The sequence below is a fragment of the Daphnia magna genome, unplaced genomic scaffold, assembly GCF_020631705.1.
Source record: "Daphnia magna isolate NIES unplaced genomic scaffold, ASM2063170v1.1 Dm_contigs074, whole genome shotgun sequence".
Taxonomy (NCBI): Eukaryota; Metazoa; Arthropoda; class Branchiopoda; order Diplostraca; family Daphniidae; genus Daphnia; species Daphnia magna.
Window position 1 is genome coordinate 209505 of NW_025533120.1, and position 21514 is coordinate 231018.

The 21514-nt window shown below is 39.8% G+C and overlaps 1 protein-coding gene and 3 long non-coding RNA genes across 14 annotated transcripts; 1 reads left to right on the forward strand and 3 right to left on the reverse strand.

The window, feature by feature from the left end:
• The first annotated feature begins 150 nt into the window (after positions 1–150).
• Positions 151–1263, forward strand: LOC123477503. 8 transcript variants are annotated; one of them, XR_006652641.1, is made up of 5 exons: positions 151–299; positions 360–509; positions 575–733; positions 867–972; positions 1040–1263. XR_006652641.1 is itself a non-coding variant. In XM_045180884.1 (5 exons), the coding sequence occupies exons 1-5, from the start codon at positions 269–271 to the stop codon at positions 911–913; spliced, it is 312 nt and encodes a 103-aa protein (XP_045036819.1). In that variant the 5' UTR covers positions 151–268; the 3' UTR covers positions 914–1020. The 8 variants fall into 8 exon arrangements, 3 of the variants coding, with proteins under 3 accessions (XP_045036819.1, XP_045036818.1, XP_045036820.1); XR_006652642.1 differs by having other exon boundaries at positions 575–628; XR_006652645.1 differs by lacking the exon at positions 1040–1263 and having other exon boundaries at positions 575–628; positions 704–797; positions 867–1020.
• Positions 1035–2579, reverse strand: LOC123477504. Of its 4 annotated transcripts, none has more exons than XR_006652649.1 (8): positions 2443–2579; positions 2273–2367; positions 2153–2195; positions 2007–2092; positions 1743–1900; positions 1553–1674; positions 1364–1487; positions 1035–1294 (listed from the first exon to the last, which is right to left on the reverse strand). It is a non-coding gene; the product is annotated as an uncharacterized LOC123477504 (long non-coding RNA). The 4 variants fall into 4 exon arrangements; XR_006652646.1 differs by having other exon boundaries at positions 1743–1935; XR_006652648.1 differs by having other exon boundaries at positions 1743–1935; positions 2273–2375; positions 2443–2534.
• A 3503-nt stretch (positions 2580–6082) lies between these two features.
• LOC123477501 lies at positions 6083–6841 on the reverse strand. Its single transcript, XR_006652640.1, has 3 exons — positions 6692–6841; positions 6528–6629; positions 6083–6472 (listed from the first exon to the last, which is right to left on the reverse strand). It is a non-coding gene; the product is annotated as an uncharacterized LOC123477501 (long non-coding RNA).
• A 298-nt stretch (positions 6842–7139) lies between these two features.
• On the reverse strand, positions 7140–7774 carry LOC123477500. Its single transcript, XR_006652639.1, has 3 exons — positions 7621–7774; positions 7361–7545; positions 7140–7287 (listed from the first exon to the last, which is right to left on the reverse strand). It is a non-coding gene; the product is annotated as an uncharacterized LOC123477500 (long non-coding RNA).
• Between the last annotated feature and the right edge of the window lie 13740 nt (positions 7775–21514).

Consider the following 21514-nt stretch of genomic DNA (forward strand, 5'->3'; position numbering starts at 1 on the left):
AAAAAATAGAAATCTTATAAAAAAATATAAATAGCTTCAACATGTGTACATTTTATTATTATATGACAATCCGTTTTACCAAGAAAAAAAAATTTTTTTGCTCCCTCGTTTTTTTTTCTTTTTTCGACCCACAGCCATCTAGCGCTCGCAGTTGTACTAATTAATGACTGAAGATAGCCTAAGCAGTGAGCACGTACAAAATAAAGAGACTAATTAAGCACATGTTCTGCATATTTTTTTTCGTTAGTATTAACTTAATTAATTAGTGATGGAAACTGAACAATTGAAGGCTAAGTATGGTAATTCTTTGAATGATTGTTATTGTATTCATTATGTAATGTTTTCTTTCTTTTTTTCAGCTCTAATTCTTCGTCTGCAAGCTCAATTACTGGAGCAAAACAGAAAATTTAGAGGAAACACTTTTCAACCAGTACATGATGTGCTACCGAATTCGTCCCTGACGGAAAGGGAAAATGAGCTGGCAGTGGGATTCAAGAAGTACGAAAAGGGTAAATATAATAAGAAAACTATTCTTGTTCAATGATTTGTTAAGAAATTGTTGTTATATTTCCAGGGAAAAATGGGCTTCCAGTTCTACAACGGAAACAAAAAGGAAAAGAAAATCTTAGTAAGCCTTGCAATCAGCTTTTCTGTTGCATGATGAAAAAATGGCATAGTTATTATATCTGTCCCATCGAACAAGACTTGGAGGAATTATCCAGAATGTCACTAGGTATTTGTTCAGTAAGCTACTATTGAGACTGGTCCATTAGAGAAATGTTAGCTGAATTAGAGAAGTATGAGATAATGAGAAAAAAGTTGCTCGTACATTTCATTAAACAATTTTAATTCCCTCTTTATTTTAGATTCTTCAAAGGACGGGATATCTGTGGAGGCTACTGCTTGTGTGTGAAGAGTGGAAAGTTCCTGAAACATTTTCAAAGTAGTGTTCCCGATGGAAAATCTATCAAGGTAACTTAGTTGTAATGCAAAACTTACAAATAAACAAAATAAATGTCAGGTTATGATCTACGTCTAGTCCAAACAAAGTTTATTATCCTGTCCTGTCAAACTCAACAACTTTTTAAACAAATACGTACCTTTATGAGCTTCGGTCAACTTGTCAGCCCTAAGGGTTGCATCTTTTAACGGTGATTAATAATCTAGGATAAAGTTCTTTTCCTTGTCGAAAAACTCGTCAACCTCCTTTTATGTAGACCCAAGCAATATCTCTCAGTCGTTGTAGAAAATGATCTAACAGTTTCTCCTTTTTGTTTTTTCCTCGTACGGACAACTGTAATTATTCAAAAGCATTACTATAGTTGATTCTGAAATTGATTGACAAGGTACACTCGTTCATTACATCTGGTTCGTATTCAAGAAAAACACGAAAGTTCGTATCAGCTCTGAATATGGGATGATTCTCCAGTCTGCTTAAGAAAACTTCATGCATAGCAACTGTTTTTTTTTATGTGGCCAAAGCCTCCCTAGAAATTAGAAACAAAAAAAGATTAGGAAAAGAGACACAAGTTCATTCGAACTGAGGTATTACGCTTCTAGCTTTAGCTTCATCTTATTGAATTCCTTTGCCGTCATTGAACCCTCTCCTTCTCCAAGTTTGTGCAACTTCTCCCTAGAACTATCAAATTCTGGTCTGGGGGGTGGTGGTGGGATCTGTTACAGGATAGAAACTCAATAAACAGGATAGTAATTTAAAATCAGTGCTGGTAAGTCAGAATAACCTCGATGTTCATCTGATGTCTTTCTCTCTCTTTGATGGTACCATCAGAAGAGTTTTGCCGCTTTCAACACATATTCCCTAGGGAGCCTTTATCTTACATGTTTTTAATCGGAAGAGTGCCTTGAAAGCAGTGGACTTCCAGAAAGGGATTCCTGTGCCCTATAACGTAACTTGATAGGATTCATTTCATCAAGCTGAAAATGAAGAGTCTGATCACATGTTTTAAAATTACTACAGGAGAGTGAAGAAGAAAATGGCCACTTACATCGAACAACACCTATTGAAGATTTATGATGCCTGCGAGTCAACCAAAATCTGCACAAAATCCAGCTCCACGAGCACCAACAACAACTATGGAATAAATACTTGAATAAAGGAATTGCTTTAAGCAACTGTTATGTAATTAGATACCTGCATCATGTGATGAATAACTGGCTGGATAATCATGGTGAATCTGATTACAGGAAAACAGAAAAGAGACAGGGTTAAACTAGTCTGTATTAAATATAAATAACAGTGTTAAAAACTAACCTTGCTGAATTAAGAATCTTTTAAGCGTCCATCGTAAGTGGAAGAGAATGATACAAATCCAATCAGAGCTGGTCTGGCATTAAGCTACAAATAAACTTTAGATCTTCAATTATAAAACTGCTAAAGATTTTTTTGACAGCATTTCTGGTATAAATGTAACGAAGTTTTACCGATGCAAAATCCCAAAGAGTGAAATAATATCCAAGTTGTGTGTTATTAAGATGACGGATGACCACGCTATTGATGACTCGTCTGCTAAACGAGTGTGCATTTTCAATAATTAAAAATGGATTATATTCAATTCAAAATGGATAGATGTTAGAACACATTAAATAATTTTTTTTAAATTTTAAATAAAAAAAAATTGTGTATTAAAGTTATTTGATAATTTTCATGTTGAAAATTAAACGCTGGTTAGTGATTAACACATGATGCCATCTTCATGACGCTATCAAACCACGACATTTTTACCGATAGATGGAAATCTTAGACAACTAGACTTCGGGACTGGTATTCAAAACTATATAGTAATTTTCGCTTCGTGCTTTAAAAAAATAAAATAATTTACAAAAATGTTTTAAACGACAAGCGTCGTGTAAAGCCCAACCGGTGATTTATTTAATGCAACATGTAGCCGCTTGGTATTGCAGGGCTTGATGCTGTTGTGCTATTTATTTTTCAAAATAATTTTTCTGAAATTTCTACTTTCACTTATCCGAGATTAGAACACCGGTTCTTCCGAATGGCAGCCCGGTTTGCTGAACAATGGCCACCCGTTGATATAAAAGCGAAAAATAAAACATGGCCGCGTATGGTATGGCCCAGGTAAACCCCCCTGCACTGACCCCTCCCCTACGGGTGCGGGCAGTCCCACCGCTCGACCACCCTTCTGGCCGGTTTGCCGGCTTGGGCAGCGCGTCAGCCCCGTAAAACTCAAAAGTAATTTTCGTTTCGTGCTTTAAAAACATTAAATTATTAATGAAAAGGTTTTAAATATATTGGAAAGAGTTATTTCATCAAATATGTTTCATTTCCTACTTCACCCGAGCACTGGCATTGGCATCGGTAGAGAGGGGAGACGCGTTCAAGACTGTTCCGCTAAAGGGGGGAGATGCGTTCAAGGCTGAGCCACTGAAGAGGGGATCGAGCTACGGAAGAAAAAAATGGCAAAGCAAGCACGGAAATTTGTTCATTTTTCAAATTAACGATAGTTGTGAAGTGAAAACGACTTTCGTAACAAATGAACTTTATAATAAAAAAAAGGGGAATAGGTTCATGAAAAAATAAAGACGGAAATCGGTTAACTAACATATGAATAACTAGACGGCAATGTGTGAATTTCACTCATCGTGGTTTGAGCTACGGCAATGAATATAAACGGTGGCGGAAGTATCCTAGATTATTCCGCCTTCTCTCTCACGGAAAATAGGTCGAATTTTTTTGAATTTATTTCAGAGTACCTTATGGAACTTAGAAATAAAAGGGAGAAATAGGCCCCTTTTGACGTTTGAGAAATAGGACCGCTTTAAAAATATTTTTAAAGTGGTCCTATTTCGTAGGGTCCTATTTCGTCCGGTCCTGTTTGCCGGGCCTATTTCGTCGGGGACTATTTCTACTTTCTACCGGTCCTATATCTCCGCCAATCCTGTTTACATGTAGAAGTATATACTTATGATATTACAGTGTATTCACATTGAATACATGTATATTTGATTCTGTTTACATGTAGAATATAAACTTAGAATATAACGGTGTATTCACATTTAATACAAGTATATTTGACTCTGTTTACATGTAGAAGAATATACTCATGCTATCACCATGTATTCACATTGAAACAAGTATATTTTATTCTATTTACATGTAAAAGTATAAACTCATATTAAAACAGTGTATCTACACTGAATACAAGTATATATGATCCTGTTTACAGATAGAAGTATAAACCCATGGTATCACAGTGTATTCACATTGAAAACAAGTATATTTGATTCTGTTTGCATGTGGAAGTATAAACTCATGGTATCACAGTGTATTCACATTGAATACAAGTATATTTGATTCTGTTTACATGTAGAAATATAAACTCATAATATAACAGTGTATTCGAAGTGAATACAAGTATATTTGATGCTTTTTACATATAGAAGTAAAAACTCATGGTATTACATTGTATTCACATTGAACACTAGTATATTTTATTCTGTTTACATGTAGAAGTATAAACTCATAATATCACAGTGTATTCACATTGAATACAAGTATATCTAAATAAGTTTAAATGTAAAAGTATAAACTTATGGTATGGAAGCCGGAGAAATAGGCCCGGTCGAAATAGGCCCCGACGAAATAGGCCCGGCAAATAGGCCCGGACGAAATAGGCCCCTACGAAATAGGCCCACTTTAAAAATATTTTTAAAGTGGGCCTATTTCTCCGTCAAAATGGGCCTATTTCTTCCAATTATTTCTAAGTTCCATTAGGTACTCTGAAATATTTTCATAAAAAAATTCGACCTACTCTACATGAGCGAGAAGGCGGAATAATCTGCGAGAGATCCGCCACCGTATATATTCATTGCCGTAGCTCAAACCACGATGAGTGATTTCACACATTGCCGTTTCGTTTTTCACATGTTAGGCAGCTGATTCCGTCTTTATTTTTTGATGAACGTATTCCCCTTGATCTCAACTGTAAAACTCATTTGTTCAAACGTCGTTTTCACTTATTAACTATCGCTAATTTAAAAAAATGAACAAATTTCCGTGTTTTCTTCGCCATTTATTTGTTCCGTAGCTCGATCCCCCCTTCAGCGGCTCAGCCTTGAACGCGTCTCTCCCCTTCAGCGGCTCAGCCTTGAACGCATCTCCCCCTCTACCTATGCCAATGCCAGTACTCAGGTGAAGTAGGAAATGAAAATGTTTGATGAAATAAATCTTATAAATCTTACGGATTGATTTCAAACATATCCATAACAATTTCATGTTTTTAAAGCAACAAACGCATATCACTTTTAAGTTTCTTGTTTTATGGGGCTGACGCAAGGTGCTGCTCAAGCCGGCCAGAAGGGTGGTCGAGCGGGGGAGGCTGCACGCACTCATGGGAGAGGGGGTGAGTGAAGGGGGGTTTACCTGGGCCATACCATACAGTCCCATGTTTTCCCTTCTCCGTACATGTCAACGGGTGGTCTAGTGGTTAGCAACTCGGGGTAATAATCTCAAGTGCCGGTGTTCGAATCTCGGCCATTTCGGAATAGAATTTAATTTACAAAATATTTTAGAAAAATAAATAGCTCAACAGCATAAAGCGGTGTGGAACTACCCTGGCGAAATTGATCGTTTTTGGTTTTTTTTAATTGATAAAGAAGAAAGAAATATACAGCACGAAAAGAAAATTTCTATTTTAGTTGAATACCAAATGTGGTTTTGAAGATTTCCATCTATCGGTGATAGTGGCGTCAGTAGCGTGGTTCAATAGCGTCATGAAGATGGCGTCATCTGCTCATCGTCAACTTCAGCGTTTAATTTACAAATAAGAAATAGAAATCTTATAAAAAAATAAAAATAGCTTCAACATGTGTACATTTTATTTTTAATCATTTTAAAATTTGAATTACAATTTTCGTTACATTTGATCTGTAAGAATTCAATTTTGAATCATTTTCATTTCAAATTGATTCACATGCTCCCTAGGGAACCTGTGTTGAAAGCGGCAAAACTCGTCTGATGGTACCATCAAAGAGAGAAAAAGACAGGCCACCACGAAATCATAATTGAGGGAAATTTCAAAAAATAAAACAAGCGGTTAACAAATTGAATTTTAAAACATATCTATCTTATTTTTATTGACAAATCGAATCAAAACATATTTATCGACACTGTACACTGGTTCGGAGTGCTTGGTTAAGGTATGAATACACAACCCACGCTCAACGTCCCACAAAACGGTCGAGTCAAACGAAGCGCTAGCCAAAATCAGATTCATGTTTGGGTTTTTTGTTCCAAGGCCGGTAAGACTCCATTTTATGGTGTAGATTTCCTTGTTTTGTGCTTGCGAATCATGAACACAAGTGTCTTGTTACATGTACCACATAAAATGTATTGGCACTGGTTACCTGAATAGCATTCAGGTTCCCAATCTTTTGCCTTGTCAATTGTTTCCGTCTTTCTTTAAAACTTCTGTTCAGTTATCCCAGCAAATACCTTGAAATGAAATAAAATTAAAACAAATCGAATGAAATAGTAAAACCAAACTTACACTTCCGTCAAAAGCACTTGCTCCAACTTTATCGCCCCGAGAATTCCAGCAAACTTCAAAAATGCCTCTAGTTCCTTTGTAGCTGTGTAACAATTGCCCCGACTAAGAATAGTTGAATGAAGATGTAGTTTGTTTTTGTTTTAAACTTGGAAACTATTATGTACCTGAGTAGACCAGCTGTGTACACATTAGTCAAAGCTACCAGATGCTAGGTATTTGCCATCGGGAGAAAATGCGACACTGTACACAATATCGTGAGAACAGGAAGCCAAAAGATTACCCTGAGGATCCCACTTGATAGCGTTTACTTCATTCTAGAGAAACAACAAAAATATTTCTCTTTTAATCATTCACAAATTCGCAAGAGAAATTTGTATATTGTTACCGTATGTCCTTAGTACTATCACCAGAGCCAGAAGCCAATAAATCAGTTGTTGGGTTCAGGCGCAGATGAAAACTTCAGATTCATGGCCACGTAGTACAGTTGATTTGCTGGCAGGTATCTCTACTCCTGTTTCCTCTTCCCAGCCTTCATTAAATAGTTGAAGGGAAAATAAGTAAGTAGTTCAGGGGATCAAAGAAAAGTATTGACCATCTTACGATAGGAATGCATGGGTTCATCTCCATTGGAATTTGGTGGTTCTGTCTTTACCACTTGTGGTTTCTGATTGTTCTGTGTTTGCTGTTGACGACTTGCAACAACATCAGGCATCACAGCATCAATGAGTGATAAGCTTTCCATGGGTTGTTCCGAACCATCCTGAAAAACAAAAACATACACGAGTAAAAATTTGGTGGTAGATAAATTTCATCATATTAAAATTGTCACTCACATCTCCAACACTGATCTCAGACCCTTCTGGATGATGGAGAGAAGGGCTGCTGTTGCTACCAATTGATGTTGGATTGTGAAATATGTGACTCTATGCCAAAGGTGTAAGCAGAATGCTGAAAACCTATTTGAAAGGCAATCAGCAGCGATCATGACGCCATCAGGGTAGTCCAATCATGACGCTACCTATTCACACAAGTTGATAATTACAATAGTAGCAACTTAAGATTGAAAATAACATGATATAATTCTCTAACATACCCGAATTGAAGGTAAACAACTTACTCCAGCGATAGCATTGCACCATAGACCACGGTATTGATGACGCTTGATGTGTTGGCGTCTGCTATGTGTGTGAATCAATTTGAAATGAAAATTATTCAAAATTGAATTCTTACAGATCAAATGTAACGAAAATTGTAATTCAAATTTTAAAATGATTAAAAATAAAATGTACACATGTTGAAGCTATTTTTATTTTTTTATAAGATTTCTATTTCTTATTTGTAAATTAAACGCTGAAGTTGACGATGAGCAGATGACGCCATCTTCATGACGCTATTGAACCATGCTACTGACGCCACTATCACCGATAGATGGAAATCTTCAAAACCACATTTGGTATTCAACTATAATAGAAATTTTCTTTTCGTGCTGTATATTTCTTTCTTCTTTATCAATTAAAAAAAACCAAAAACGATCAATTTCGCCAGGGTAGTTCCACACCGCTTTATGCTGTTGAGCTATTAATTTTTCTAAAATATTTTGTAAATTAAATTCTATTCCGACATGGCCGAGATTCGAACACCGGCACTTGAGATTATTACCCCGAGTTGCTAACCACTAGACCACCCGTTGACATGTACGGAGAAGGGAAAACATGGGACTGTATGGTATGGCCCAGGTAAACCCCCCCTTCACTCACCCCTCTCCCATGAGTGCGTGCAGCCTCCCCCGCTCGACCACCCTTCTGGCCGGCTTGAGCAGCACCTCGCGTCAGCCCCATAAAACAAGAAACTTAAAAGTGATATGCGTTTGTTGCTTTAAAAAACATGAAATTGTTATGGATATGTTTGAAATCAATCCGTAAGATTTATAAGATTTATTTCATCAAACATTTTCATTTCCTACTTCACCTGAGTACTGGCATTGGCATAGGTAGAGGGGGGAGATGCGTTCAAGGCTGAGCCGCTGAAGGGGAGAGACGCGTTCAAGGCTGAGCCGCTGAAGGGGGGATCGAGCTACGGAACAAATAAATGGCGAAGAAAACACGGAAATTTGTTCATTTTTTTAAATTAGCGATAGTTAATAAGTGAAAACGACGTTTGAACAAATGAGTTTTACAGTTGAGATCAAGGGGAATACGTTCATCAAAAAATAAAGACGGGAATCAGCTGCCTAACATGTGAAAAACGAAACGGCAATGTGTGAAATCACTCATCGTGGTTTGAGCTACGGCAATGAATATATACGGTGGCGGATCTCTCGCAGATTATTCCGCCTTCTCGCTCATGTAGAGTAGGTCGAATTTTTTTATGAAAATATTTCAGAGTACATAATGGAACTTAGAAATAATTGGGAGAAATAGGCCCACTTTGACGGAGAAATAGGCCCACTTTAAAAATATTTTTAAAGTGGGCCTATTTCGTAGGGGCCTATTTCGTCCGGGCCTATTTGCCGGGCCTATTTCGTCGGGGCCTATTTCGACCGGGCCTATATCTCCGCCAACCTATGGTATCACAGTGTATTCACATTGAATACAAGTATAGTTCATTTTGTTTACATGTAAAAGTATAAACTCATAATATAACAAGTGTATTCACATTGAATACAATTAAATTTGATCCTGTTTACATATAGAAGTAATAAACTCATAGTATCACAGTGTATTCACATTGAATACAAATATATTTGATTTTGTTTACATATAAAAGTATAAACTCATAATATAACAGTGTTCACATTGAATACAAGTATATTTGATCCCGTTTACATATAGAAGTAAAAACTCATGGTATTACAGTGTATAAACATTAAATACAAGTATATTTGATGTTTACATGTAGAATTATAAACTCAAAATGTAACAGTGTATTCACTTTGAATACAAGTATATTTGATTCTGTTTACATGTAGAAGTAAAAACTCGTGGTATCACAGTGTATTCACATTGAATAAAAGTATATTTGAATCTGTTAAATGTAGAAGTATAAACTCGTAATATAACAGTGTATTCACATTGAATACAAGTATATTTGATCCCGTTTACATATAGAAGTAAAAACTCACGGTATCACAGTGTATACACATTAAATACAAGTATATTTCGTTCTGTTTACACGTAGAAGTATAAACTCAAAATGTAACAGTGTATTCACATTGAATACAAGTATATTTGATCCTGTTTACATATAGAAGTAAAAAACATATGGTATCACAGTGTATTCACATTGAATACAAGTATATTTGATTCTGTTTATATGAAGAAGTATAAACTCATAATATAACAGTGTATTCACATTTAATACAAGTATATTTGATTCTATTTACATATAGAAGTAAAAACTCATGGTATAACAGTGTATTTACATTGAATACAAGTATATTTCATTCTGTTTATATTTAGAAGTATAAACTCATGGTATAACAGTGTATTCACATTGAATACAAGTCTAGTAGATTCCGTTTACATGTAGAAGTATAAACTCATGATATAACAATGTATTCACATTGAATACAAGTATATTTGATCCTGTTTACATATAGAAGTTAAAACTCATGGTATAACATTATATTCACATTGAAAACAAGTATATTTGATTCTGTTTAAATGTAGAAGTATAAACTCATGATATAACAGTGTATTCACATTAAATACAAGTATATTTGATTCTGTTTACATATAGAAGTATAAAATCATAGTATAACAGTGTATTCATATTGAATACAGTTATATTTGATCCTGTTTTCATATAGAAGTAAAAACACATGGTATAACAGTGTATTCACATTGTATACAAGTATATTGTATTCTGTTTACATATAGAAGTATAAACTCATGTTATAACAGTGTATTCACATTGAATACAAGTATATTTGATTCTGTTTACATATAGAAGTAAAAACTCATGGTATAACAGTGTATTCACATTAAATACATGTATATTTGATTCTGTTTACATGTAGAAGTAATAACTCATGGTATAACAGTGTATTCACATTGAATACAATTATATTTGATCCTGTTTACATATAGAAGTAAAAACTCATGGTATAACAGTGTAACCACATTGAATAGAAGTATATTTGATTCTGTTTACATGTAGAAGTATAAACTCATGATATAACAGTATATTCACATTAAATACGCGTATGTTTGATTCGGTTTACATATAGAAGTATAAACTCATGGTATAACAGTGTATTCACATTGAATACAAGTATATTTGATCTTGTTTACATATAGAAGTAAAAAATCATGGTATAACAGTGTATTCACATTGAATACAAGTATATTTGATTATGCTTTACATATAGAAGTATAAACTCATGGTATAACAGTGTATTCACATTAGATACAAGTATATTTGATTCTGTTTACATGTAAAAGTATAAACTCATGTTAACAACTCACACTGCATACAAGTCTGATATTCATGCAGTTTATACTACTACACGTAAACAGAATCATAATATACCAGTGTATTCACATATGAATACACTGTTATATCATGAGTTTTTACTTTTATATGTAAACAGAATCATGGAATATACATTGTATTCAATTTGAATACACTGTGATATTCCATGCAGTTTATACTGCCACATGTAAACAGAACTCATGGAATATACATTGTATTCACATGTGAATACAACTGTGATACCAAGCAGTTTTTACCTCTTTATGTAAAACAGGATCAAATATACATTGTATTCACATATGAATACACTGTTATATTCCATGAGTTTATACTTCTACATGTAATCAGAATCTAATATAACTTGTATTCACATGTGAATACACTGTGATACCATGAGTTTATAGTTCTACATGTAAAACATGAATCAAATAGATTTGTATTCACATGTGAATACACTGTGATATTCATGAGCTTATAATTCCACATGTAAACAGAATCATGGAATAAACTTGTATTCACATGTGAATACACCGTATACCATGAGATTTTACATGAACATGTAAATAGATCATAATATACTAGTATTCATTTTGAATACACTGTATATACCATGCAGTTTTTATTTCTATATGTAAAACATGGAAAATATAACATTGTATTCACATGTGAATACACCGTATATTTCATGCGGTTTATACTTCTACATGTAAACAGAATTAAATATACATTGTATTCACATGTGAATACAAGTGTGATATTATGAGTTTATACTTCTACATGTAAAAGAATCAAATATGCTTGTATTCACATGTAAATACACTGTGATACCATGAGTTTTTACTTCTATATGTAAACAGGGTCAAATATACTTGTATTCACATGTGAACACACTGTTGTACCATGAGTTTTTAATTCTATATGTAAAACTGCATGGAATATACATTGTATTCACATGTGAATACACTGTATATACGATGAGTTTTTACTTCTAAATGTAAAACTGCATGGAATATACATTGTATTCAATGTGAATACACTGTTATACCATGCGTTTTTACTTCTATATGTAAACTGCATGGAATGTAGGATATTGTTCAGCCCGTGTCTGAACTTACCTTAGTAAAGAGAAAAATGTGACGACGAAATAAAGAACACACGGGAGCACTGGTTGCTGTCTTGACGGTGTGAGGTATATTCTGTAACTGATTGCCCCTTGCCCTGTACATTTTCCGGCCGGTAGGCCGAGGGGCGGGGCTACACAAAATAAATTGTAACATGGTGGCCTCCTAGCGAGGGCCACCCAAATCATATTCAATAAAACGTAATGGAAGTCGTGTCCGTCTTCCAGTTCGTGTTGTCGGATGTTGGGAACGAGATATATTCCCAACACACTCCCCACCAGAGCCCGTGGTCCACGGCTCTCCCTGCTCGACTGGATCTGCGGCGGCCACGAGTGGAGTTGCTTCTTCTGGTTCCAATTCCAGCTCTGGCGTAGGTTGAATTTCGACGTCATCCGGCTGATCCTCACGTAGCTCTAAGGGGTGTAATGATTGAATGGCACGGTTGATAAGATTCCCGTTCGGCGTCTTGACCATAACCGAACGGATCAACCCGTCTCTGCTAGTGATTAGCTCCTTCACTACTCCTATCGTCCACATAAGGCGCTTGGTGTTGTCATCGTGAATGATGACAACTTCTCCTACCCGGATCTTGCGGCCGGGTCCCCCTTTACAGTGGAACTTGTCGATTTGGAGAAGGTAATCCGTCACAAATCGTTCGCAGATATCGCTGACATACTCCCTACGTTGACGATCCAGTTCCAGCAGTTTCAAATTGGTTGCGTCGGGAGCCATGAGGTTTTCGGCTGGCTCCGGCGGAGTGCAGTTCGAACGCCTATTGTTGAGAAACTGGTTCGGGGTGATGGGGAGCGGGTCGTCGCTCCCTTCTGCCACGTAGGTGAGTGGCCGTGCATTCACCACGCTCTCGGTTTCAATGAGACTAACCTCTAGCTCGTCGTATTCCAGACATGCACGACCATTGGAGCGCCTCAACAAATCCTTCATCGTCCGCACCATGCGCTCCCAGAACCCTCCCCACCATGGGGCTAGGCTGGCCGAGAAAATCCATTCGGTTTTCCGCATTGCCAGAAGGTCGTGGATCGCTGGGTCGGATCTTAAGACTTTCAAGTGTTTCGAGACGCATCTGAATGTTTGGGCATTGTCCGAATACATGATGGAGACACTACCCCTCCTGGCGGAAAATCTTCGAAATGCGAGGAGGAAGTCGCGCGCGGACATCGTTTTTGTTAGCTCCAGATGGACGGCCCTCGTTACAGCACAAGTAAATAGGCAGGCATAGCTCTTTGGCTGTTTAATTGTGCCTTTCTTTTTGGCTGAGGATTCGTCCAATTGGAGATTTTCTTCATTTTCCTCCGATGGTTCTGTGGTTGGAGGTTCTTCAATGGGCTCCATCGCTGGAGGCTCTACCGTAGGCTCCAAAGCCGAACCATCCGTTTGCGAGGGATCCGTGGAGGATGTAGGATCCGTTTGCTTGCGTTTCTTACGCAATGTTGGGTGTTTGTAATATAGCGGCCCTGCGAAATCAACACCCGTGATTTCGAAGGCTTTCGCTTGTTTCAGTCGATTAATCGGTAGAGGTGCAGCTATTTCTCTGAATGGCGGTGAAGATAGCCGTTGGCACTTGACGCAGGCGTGCCAGACTGATTTGGTCTGTTGGCGTCCTTTGATGATCCAAAAACGTTCTCTTAGATCCGATAGAGTGGTTTTAACTCCAGCGTGTTTTAGCGAGACGTGTCGATCTTGGATGATTAGTTTGACGACTGGATGTTGAGCGGGAAGCAAGATGGCGGGTTCAATCTCCCTGTCTCTTAGCGCTAGCTCTACTCTTCCTGTTATTCTAATCAACTTGTCTCTTGCGTCCCACACGGGTCGGAGTGCGGCAATTTTCTCCTTATGGTGCGGTTGCCGCCCTTCTTGTAGATCCTGAAACGTCTTGGGAAAAGCTTCTTTTTGGAGCTGCCTATAAATAAGTAGCTCCGCCTTCGTCAGTTCCTCTACTTTTAGATGTTCTACCATTATCTGTTTTCCGTCTCCTGTCTTGATTGGAGTCTTCACTTGTGTGGCGTTTGTGGGGCGGTTTTTGGAGGCGAATCTCAGTATCCAAGCAGTTCTTCTGAGTAGTCGATTCCAAGACGGAATTCGATCCAGGTGCCATTCCACTGGAGTGGCTGGCTCCACGGAAGCTACCGACATGGTGACGGTTTTTGATTTTGCTTCCGCTTCGATTCTTTCATGGATACTGGGTTCTTCTACCTCGGGCGTTGAATCCGGCCATTTGGTTTCGTCTTCTTTCAGCCATGATGGTCCGTTCCACCATAGCTCGGAGTGTACCAGCGTTACGGCTGGCGCTCCCCGCGAGGCGAGATCCGCAGGATTTTGGACGCCTGGACAGTGCCGCCACCAATTTGGGCCAGAAAGTTTCTTAATAGCATCGACTTGGTTCCTGACGAATGGTTTCCACCTGTTGGTGTCTCCTCGGATCCAGCCAAGTGCCACTAGAGAGTCAGCCCAGAATATAGTTCGCCACGATTCGATGTGGAGAAAGTTCTTGAGTTTTTCTCCCAATCGTGCCGCCAAAAGTGAGCTTAATAGCTCCAATCTTGGTAAGGTGACCTTTTTCTTTGGAAGAGGCGCCACTTTTGTCTTGCTAGCAAGAAAATGGATGACTGTGTCGCCGTTTTTGCTTTGTAGCCTTGCGTAGGCAACGGCTCCATAAGCGGCCTCGGATGCGTCGCCGAAGACATGAATTTCTGCATTTTGTATGACCCTTTTCGAGTAGCCTATCCAGCGTGGGATTTTTAAGTTGGCAAACTCGTTCAACCCAGTCATGGCTGCTATCCATGTCTTCCGTATTTCAGGAGGCGCTTCCACATCCCAGTCAATTTCGGCTTCCCAAAGTTTCTGGTAGATTATTTTCAGCAGGAGCGTTGTGGGTGCTAGAAACCCAATGGGATCGAATACTCTTGCCGATATTCTTAAAATATTTCTTTTGGTCACTAGTTCTCCCAATTCTGTCGCAGCTTCGATGATAGGTGCGGGATCGAATTGGAAGGTGTCGGATTCGGTATCCCATCGAATCCCTAGGACCTTAGGCTGACCTTCTTCCAGTTTCTGAGTAAAAATTTTCACTATGGGGTTGATGAGCCCCTTTTTCACTGAGAAATTTGCGAACTGTTTTGTCGTTGGTGACCCAACTTCGCATGTTGAGTTTTGCCTCCTGGAAGATGGATTTTGTCTCCTGTATCCTGGTTTTGGCTGTGGAGATGTTGTCGGCGCCTCCAAGGTAGTCGTCAACATAAATTTGCTCCTTGAGCTGTCTTACTGTGGTGGAGTAGATTGATTCCATGCCGTCTAGGTGCTTGTTTAGGGTAGCTCGCAGCAAAAATGGGCTGGAGCTGAGCCCAAATGGGACTCGTTTCCACTTGTATGCCACTAGAGGCGGATTTGGCGTTTCTAGCTCCGTGATCCACAGGAATCTGACAGCTTCGGCGTCTTCAGGATGCAGGGCGATGTTTAAGAAAGCTTTTTCGATGTCTGCTATCCATGCGATTTTGTTCAAACGGAATCGCATTAAGACGGCTAGCAGATCGGGATTTAGGTTCGGGCCGGTTTCTAAGACATCGTTGAGGCTTGGGCCATACTTTGATTTTGCCGCCCCGTCGAATACCGGTCGAATCTTCGTGGATTTTTTGTCCTGTCGGATGACAGGATGGTGTGGCAGATAAGTGTGGAGTCCTTCGTAATTTTGGTCTGCCTCCTCTACGAAGTTTTGGACGCGAAGCTGGTCTATTTCCTTATGGTAGGCTGATAGAAGCTCTGGTGTTCTTTTGAGTCTTTTCAATAGACTCTCCAGTCTTCCTTTTGCCATCAGGAAATTTTTTTCTAGCCTCCATTTGTCCGTTTTCCACGGGATTGGGGTGCAGTATCGCCCATCTTTTTGACGGGTGATTTTGTCGCCAAAGGAGCTGAGAGCATCGTCTGGCTCCACTGCATCACAATCGTCTAAAATGGCAAAGTGTTCCAGCTTCCAGAACAGAGATAAGTCAAAGTCCGTTTGCCGCTTCAATTCTTCTTTTACGATTTTCCGTTTTTCCTTTTTGTTTTTGGAGGTATGGTTGAGCTCCTGGCTGGAAATTTCTTCCATAGGCCTCGGCTGGGCGGGCGAAAATTCTTTGGCCTCCTTGCCGGCTCCCATTACGTCCATATCTTCGGAGGGATTCGTAAAATAAAATTCTGAATCGAGACATCTGGCTGCGTACGATGATACTGTCTGATGATTGGAAAAGCTACTGCATTGTAGCATTTGCTGGATTATTGCCTTTTCTTTTTTCGATCTTTTTTCCTTCGAAGGTCCAGCTATCATGCGACCTAGTTTTGTGTTGTATGCTCTAAGGCCGCACGGACTTTGGATAGCCGGTTCGTTAGGAATGATCTTAAACATTTGGTCGACTCCGATTAAAATGCCGACTTCTTTTTCTTGGCTGTTGGTTTCAAACCTGTCGTCAGCCATTTTTTCGTCTTCCAACCACAGGTGTCTTGCGAATGCCGTGTGGGAGTAGGGTCCAGTGTCTCCGATGTAGTCCGTTTCCAGGGCTGTTATTTTGACGAGTGGGGCTCCTTTCCAGGTGCCCCGAACCGCCAATTCCACTGCGTTGATTTGCTCTACTGGATTGGGTTTCCTTTGTTTGAAGACTCTCGTCCCGATATTTTCCACGGCCACTATCTTCAAATTCAGCGATTTTGAAATAGATCTGGTGACCCAGGATCTATGGCTGCCATCATCAATGAATAATATTGCCCTGGTTTCTTTACCATTGGGGCCTACCACCATCACTGTTGCCGTTTTCACCACGAGATCGCCGTAGGTGTTTGCACTGGAGACAGATGCCATAACGTTCGTTGGGGCATTGTTTCCGGTGTGTGCAAATCTTGTCACCTTTTTGTCACAGAGTGCGGTGTGGTGTGTCGCCTGGCAGTGTTTGCATAAGTAATTGGTGGGGCAGTTTGAAGTTTCGTGATTAGGGCTGAAACATCTGACGCACCTTTTCTGCCTGGCGATTATGGCCTTTTTGTCCTTGAGGTTTACTGGACAAACCGTGGGGTAGTGTATTTCCCCGCAGAAAATGCACGGTCTTGTGCATTGTCGGACGATGAAGTTGTCTTGTCGTCCTGGTGGTGTATTTGATGGCTGTGTGCTTTGTTTTGAATATCTTCTGGTTTGTGGAGCTAGTTGGGATCTAGCTCCAATCGCCAGTTGAGAGGCTGTAGCAGCTGGTGGCTGTTTCGCCGGTGTGGTTGTTGTCGTCTGCTGTGGAGTTTTAACCGTTTCCGATTTCCATCGGCTGTACCTTTCAGCAGCGTCGACTTGATCCCTGATGAAATTCAGCAGGGCTGTGATGTCGGTGATGTCGTTTGCATCGGAACTCGACCATTCTTTCTGCAATTCTGCAGGAAGCAATTTCATTAATTTTGTGCCCAGGAGTCCTCCAAAGGTGTCTTTTTGTACCCCGAGTGTCTCCAAGGCATTTATGTGCGACTGGACGGTGAGCTGAAGTCTTCGAAGAGCCGATACGTCTGTCATAGACTTAACAGGAGCCAGGTTATCAAATTTGCATAGATGGGTTTGAATGAGGGCCTTTGGTTTGGCATAGACCCTTTTCAATTCAGCAATGGCGATGTTGTAGTTTGCTGCAGTCAGTTCCAAGTTTTCCACGCACAAGTATGCTTCCCCCTTGAGATATTCTTTGAGATAGTCGAATTTTTGGACGTCCGACATTGTGGACGAGTGGATGGAGGCGTTAAAGCTCTCCCAGAATGACGTCCACTCAAGGATATCTCCTTTAAAATGTTTGATTTGCCTTTGGGGAAGGCGTGTTGATTGTGGTGCAGGTATGGCTGCTACTGGAGCAGGAGCGGCTGCTATTGGAGCAGCAGCGGCTGCGGCTGCAATTTGTGCCGTAGCTTGGTTTTGAGCTATCAGCTGCTGAATTTGTTGCGCGTAGGCCTGTTGTTGCTGAAGGACTTGTGCTGCAAAGGCTTGCTGTTGTTGTGTGAGCAAATCATGCAGCGCCTTGCTTCTGTCTTTTCTTTGCTGGTCTTGGAACTCAGCGTCCAGTTGACGTTTGTACTCCTCGCGTTTGTTTTTGGCTAGAGCGAGTACAGCACTCATGTCTTCTTCGACTTCTGCCACTGCGGAGTAATCTTGTTCGATTTGCTCCTCGGTGGCGTTAGTGGATTGTAAGTTCCATCTAACTTGGTCGCTTGCCTTGATGAATTTCTGGTAACGTTGCTTGAGGAGTTCGGTTTCCGTTGCAAGGTCGTTATCCAGTTCTGCCGTCATGGAGAGGTTTTTGTACTGCTTGATTTTGTCCATCGTCCTAGTAAGGTGGCCTTTCAGGCCTGCGCGTGTTGCCGATGCCCCTCGTGACATTTTTATTTTGGTTGCTGGAACGAACTAAGGCAAAAAGAGAAAAGGGAGGCTTGGATTTTCCTGCTCCTATCACCGAAATTTCTTCAGTTGATGTCGGGTTTTTCCGACCTTTTCCGTTGCTTGATTCTTAGTAGTAACAGCTGGGTCCTACTTCTGGATTTCCCTTAAAGAAGTGGGCAAAAAATTGAGTTGAAAGCTTTTAGCTTTCGTGTTGCCACCAGTTGCGAGTAATGGAAGGGAGTAGCGTTTCGCTGTACTCCAAACAGTGGGCGTATTTTTTAAACTCCACTGGCTTGGGATGTTCTTCCTTCCTTTATTAGGCGACTGTGAGATGTGGCGAATAAATTTGGCTCTTAGTTAGCTTTCGGTAACTTAGAGCACTGTACCGACTTTGTTGTCAGTTATACAGGTGTCACGAGGTTTGGACAATGGCTTAGCACGATCTAAGATTATTGGACATTAAGCGGAGTGCAAAAAAAAATTTGGCTCCTCCAATGGCATAAAGAATTCAAAGCAAGGTTTAGAAGTAGCGAAGAAATCATAAGTTTTAAAAAAGGGATCCACCATAGCGTTATTTCTAAAGGCTAGGTGGCATTAATTTGCAATTTTTTATGAAATAAATGAAAATTTTGGAATTCTTGGAAAGAATATAATAATTAGTGGCGTACTACTTCAATATAAAAAGAAAATATCACAATTTCTGAAGTGTACAAAAGAAGTTGTAATTTTGAACGCTATGTGGCGTAGACGTTCGTTTCTTTGAAAGAGAAAAAAAAAATTTTGATTTTGAGATCACCACAAAAAAAGGAAAGATTTTCGAATCTGAGCGCTAGATGGCGTAAGACGTTCAGTTCTGAAGAAAATGTTTGAAAATTTAAAAAAGGAAAAAAGTTTGTTATTTTGAGCGCCAGATGGCGTAAGCGTTCAGTGGATGAGAAAAAGAGAGAGAGAAAAAAATTTGAATTTGAGAGGGAGAAAAAAATTTAGTGATAGGTTTGTAAATTTGAACGCCAGATGGCGTTTGCTTTCAGTTAGAATGGAATTTTGAAAGTTTTTGAAAGTTGAGAAAAGTGATTGGAATTTCGAGCGCTAGATGGCGTTTGCTGCCTCGAAATTTAAATAAATAGAGATTGGCGTTGCCTAATTTCTAAATATGTGAGAAAGTTTTTTCGTTTAGGGAGTGTAATTATTAAATTACTCTCCAGTTTAGAAAAAAGAGAAGGAGATGGCAACAATGGATTTTTAGTTTTATGTTTATTACTGTAGAACAATCATAATTCGTGGTAAAGATCGATTAGATCGTCAGGGTCAATTTCGATAATTATGATGTCTTCTTCTTCTTCTATTGCTATTTCTTCTCCTTCTTTTCCTTTCTCTTCTTCCTTCTCTTCTTCCTTCTCTTCTTTCTTTTCTTCCTTCTCTTCTTTCTTTCCTTCTGTCTCGTTTATGGTGATGGGTTTGATCACGGGGGTCGGGTCGCGGTGCGGTTTGTCCAGGATACTTTTGGGGCGGAATTTATTTCGGGTATCAGGTGGAATATAAGGCGTTGGGTCGAGGTGTGGAAGGTTTAGAGGATGTCCGCGTCCACCTTTGATTTTCGATCCATATTTAAATTCATTATATTCGATACGACTTGGTGGTGGGAGGGGCTCCGGTTCTTCCTCTGGGAACAGTTGTATCAGGTCGTTATCCGGGGCTTCCGCTGTTGAAGGCCCGGGATCGCGTTCGGGGTGCCCGATTGGCGTTGCTGATGCTGCCGCCCCTTCCTCTACCTTCGGTTTGTACCGGATGTCTCCGGAGTACTTTGGAGTGATGGCCTCCTTCAATTCCGAGAGTGGCATGTGCCGCACGATTATTGGGAGAAGAGACTCCAGGGGCGAGGTTGTTGTCTTTTGGGTATCTGGATTGGCTGCAGCGGTTGCTTCCACGTGGTGGTTGTAGGCTGCAACTTGGCGCCGACCTTCCGGGGTGTTGTGGAATCTTCTCGGAAGTGTGGGCCCTGTCCACGGCCTTTCCAGACCCGCCTTACGCCTCTGCGCCCTTTTGATCTTCTCTGAGTCCCTAATTTTTTAGGCTTGTTTGGAGACCCGAGGTGCTCCGCTATGGCGGAGGACAAACGAGAAGAAGGGAAATTAATGGAGGAACCTCCAACAAAACAAAGAAAAAAAAATTTTGAAAAGGAAGAGTAAAGAAATTCAATCCAATATGGCCGCCACCGACCACGTGAGTGAGAGGCAAAAAAACTCAAACTCTTTGGCTCGAAATAGAGAAGACAAAAAAATAGCAAACGAGAAAAAAAGAAAAAAGAATTAAAGTGTTTCAAAAAAAATATTTTACGGGGAGGTAACCTTCGTGGAGGTTTCTCCAAAGATTCCTAGCTTGAGCTAGGTTGAGCCCACCGTAATGGCCGCCACTGACCACGCGGTGGAAAAAAAGAGAAAAGAAAAAAATTTTTTTTTTTACAAGACAATTATTTACCCGTCTACTGTCGCAGTTACTACGACGTAAGTAGCAAAAAATGAAAAAGGGAAAAATTTGCCCTGCGGCTAACACGTGGTGTTCACCGAATAAGAAAAGAAAGAAAAAAATTTTTTTAGGGGTGAGTTACGTCTCCCCACAGTCCACAGACAGCGAAATTTCTTAGTAAATTTAAATTACTTAACTAGTTCGAAGGACCATGTAGGATATTAGTCTCCGGTTCGAAGGACCATGTAGGATATTGTTCAGCCCGTGTCTGAACTTACCTTAGTAAAGAGAAAAATGTGACGACGAAATAAAGAACACACGGGAGCACTGGTTGCTGTCTTGACGGTGTGAGGTATATTCTGTAACTGATTGCCCCTTGCCCTGTACATTTTCCGGCCGGTAGGCCGAGGGGCGGGGCTACACAAAATAAATTGTAACATGGTGGCCTCCTAGCGAGGGCCACCCAAATCATATTCAATAAAACGTAATGGAAGTCGTGTCCGTCTTCCAGTTCGTGTTGTCGGATGTTGGGAACGAGA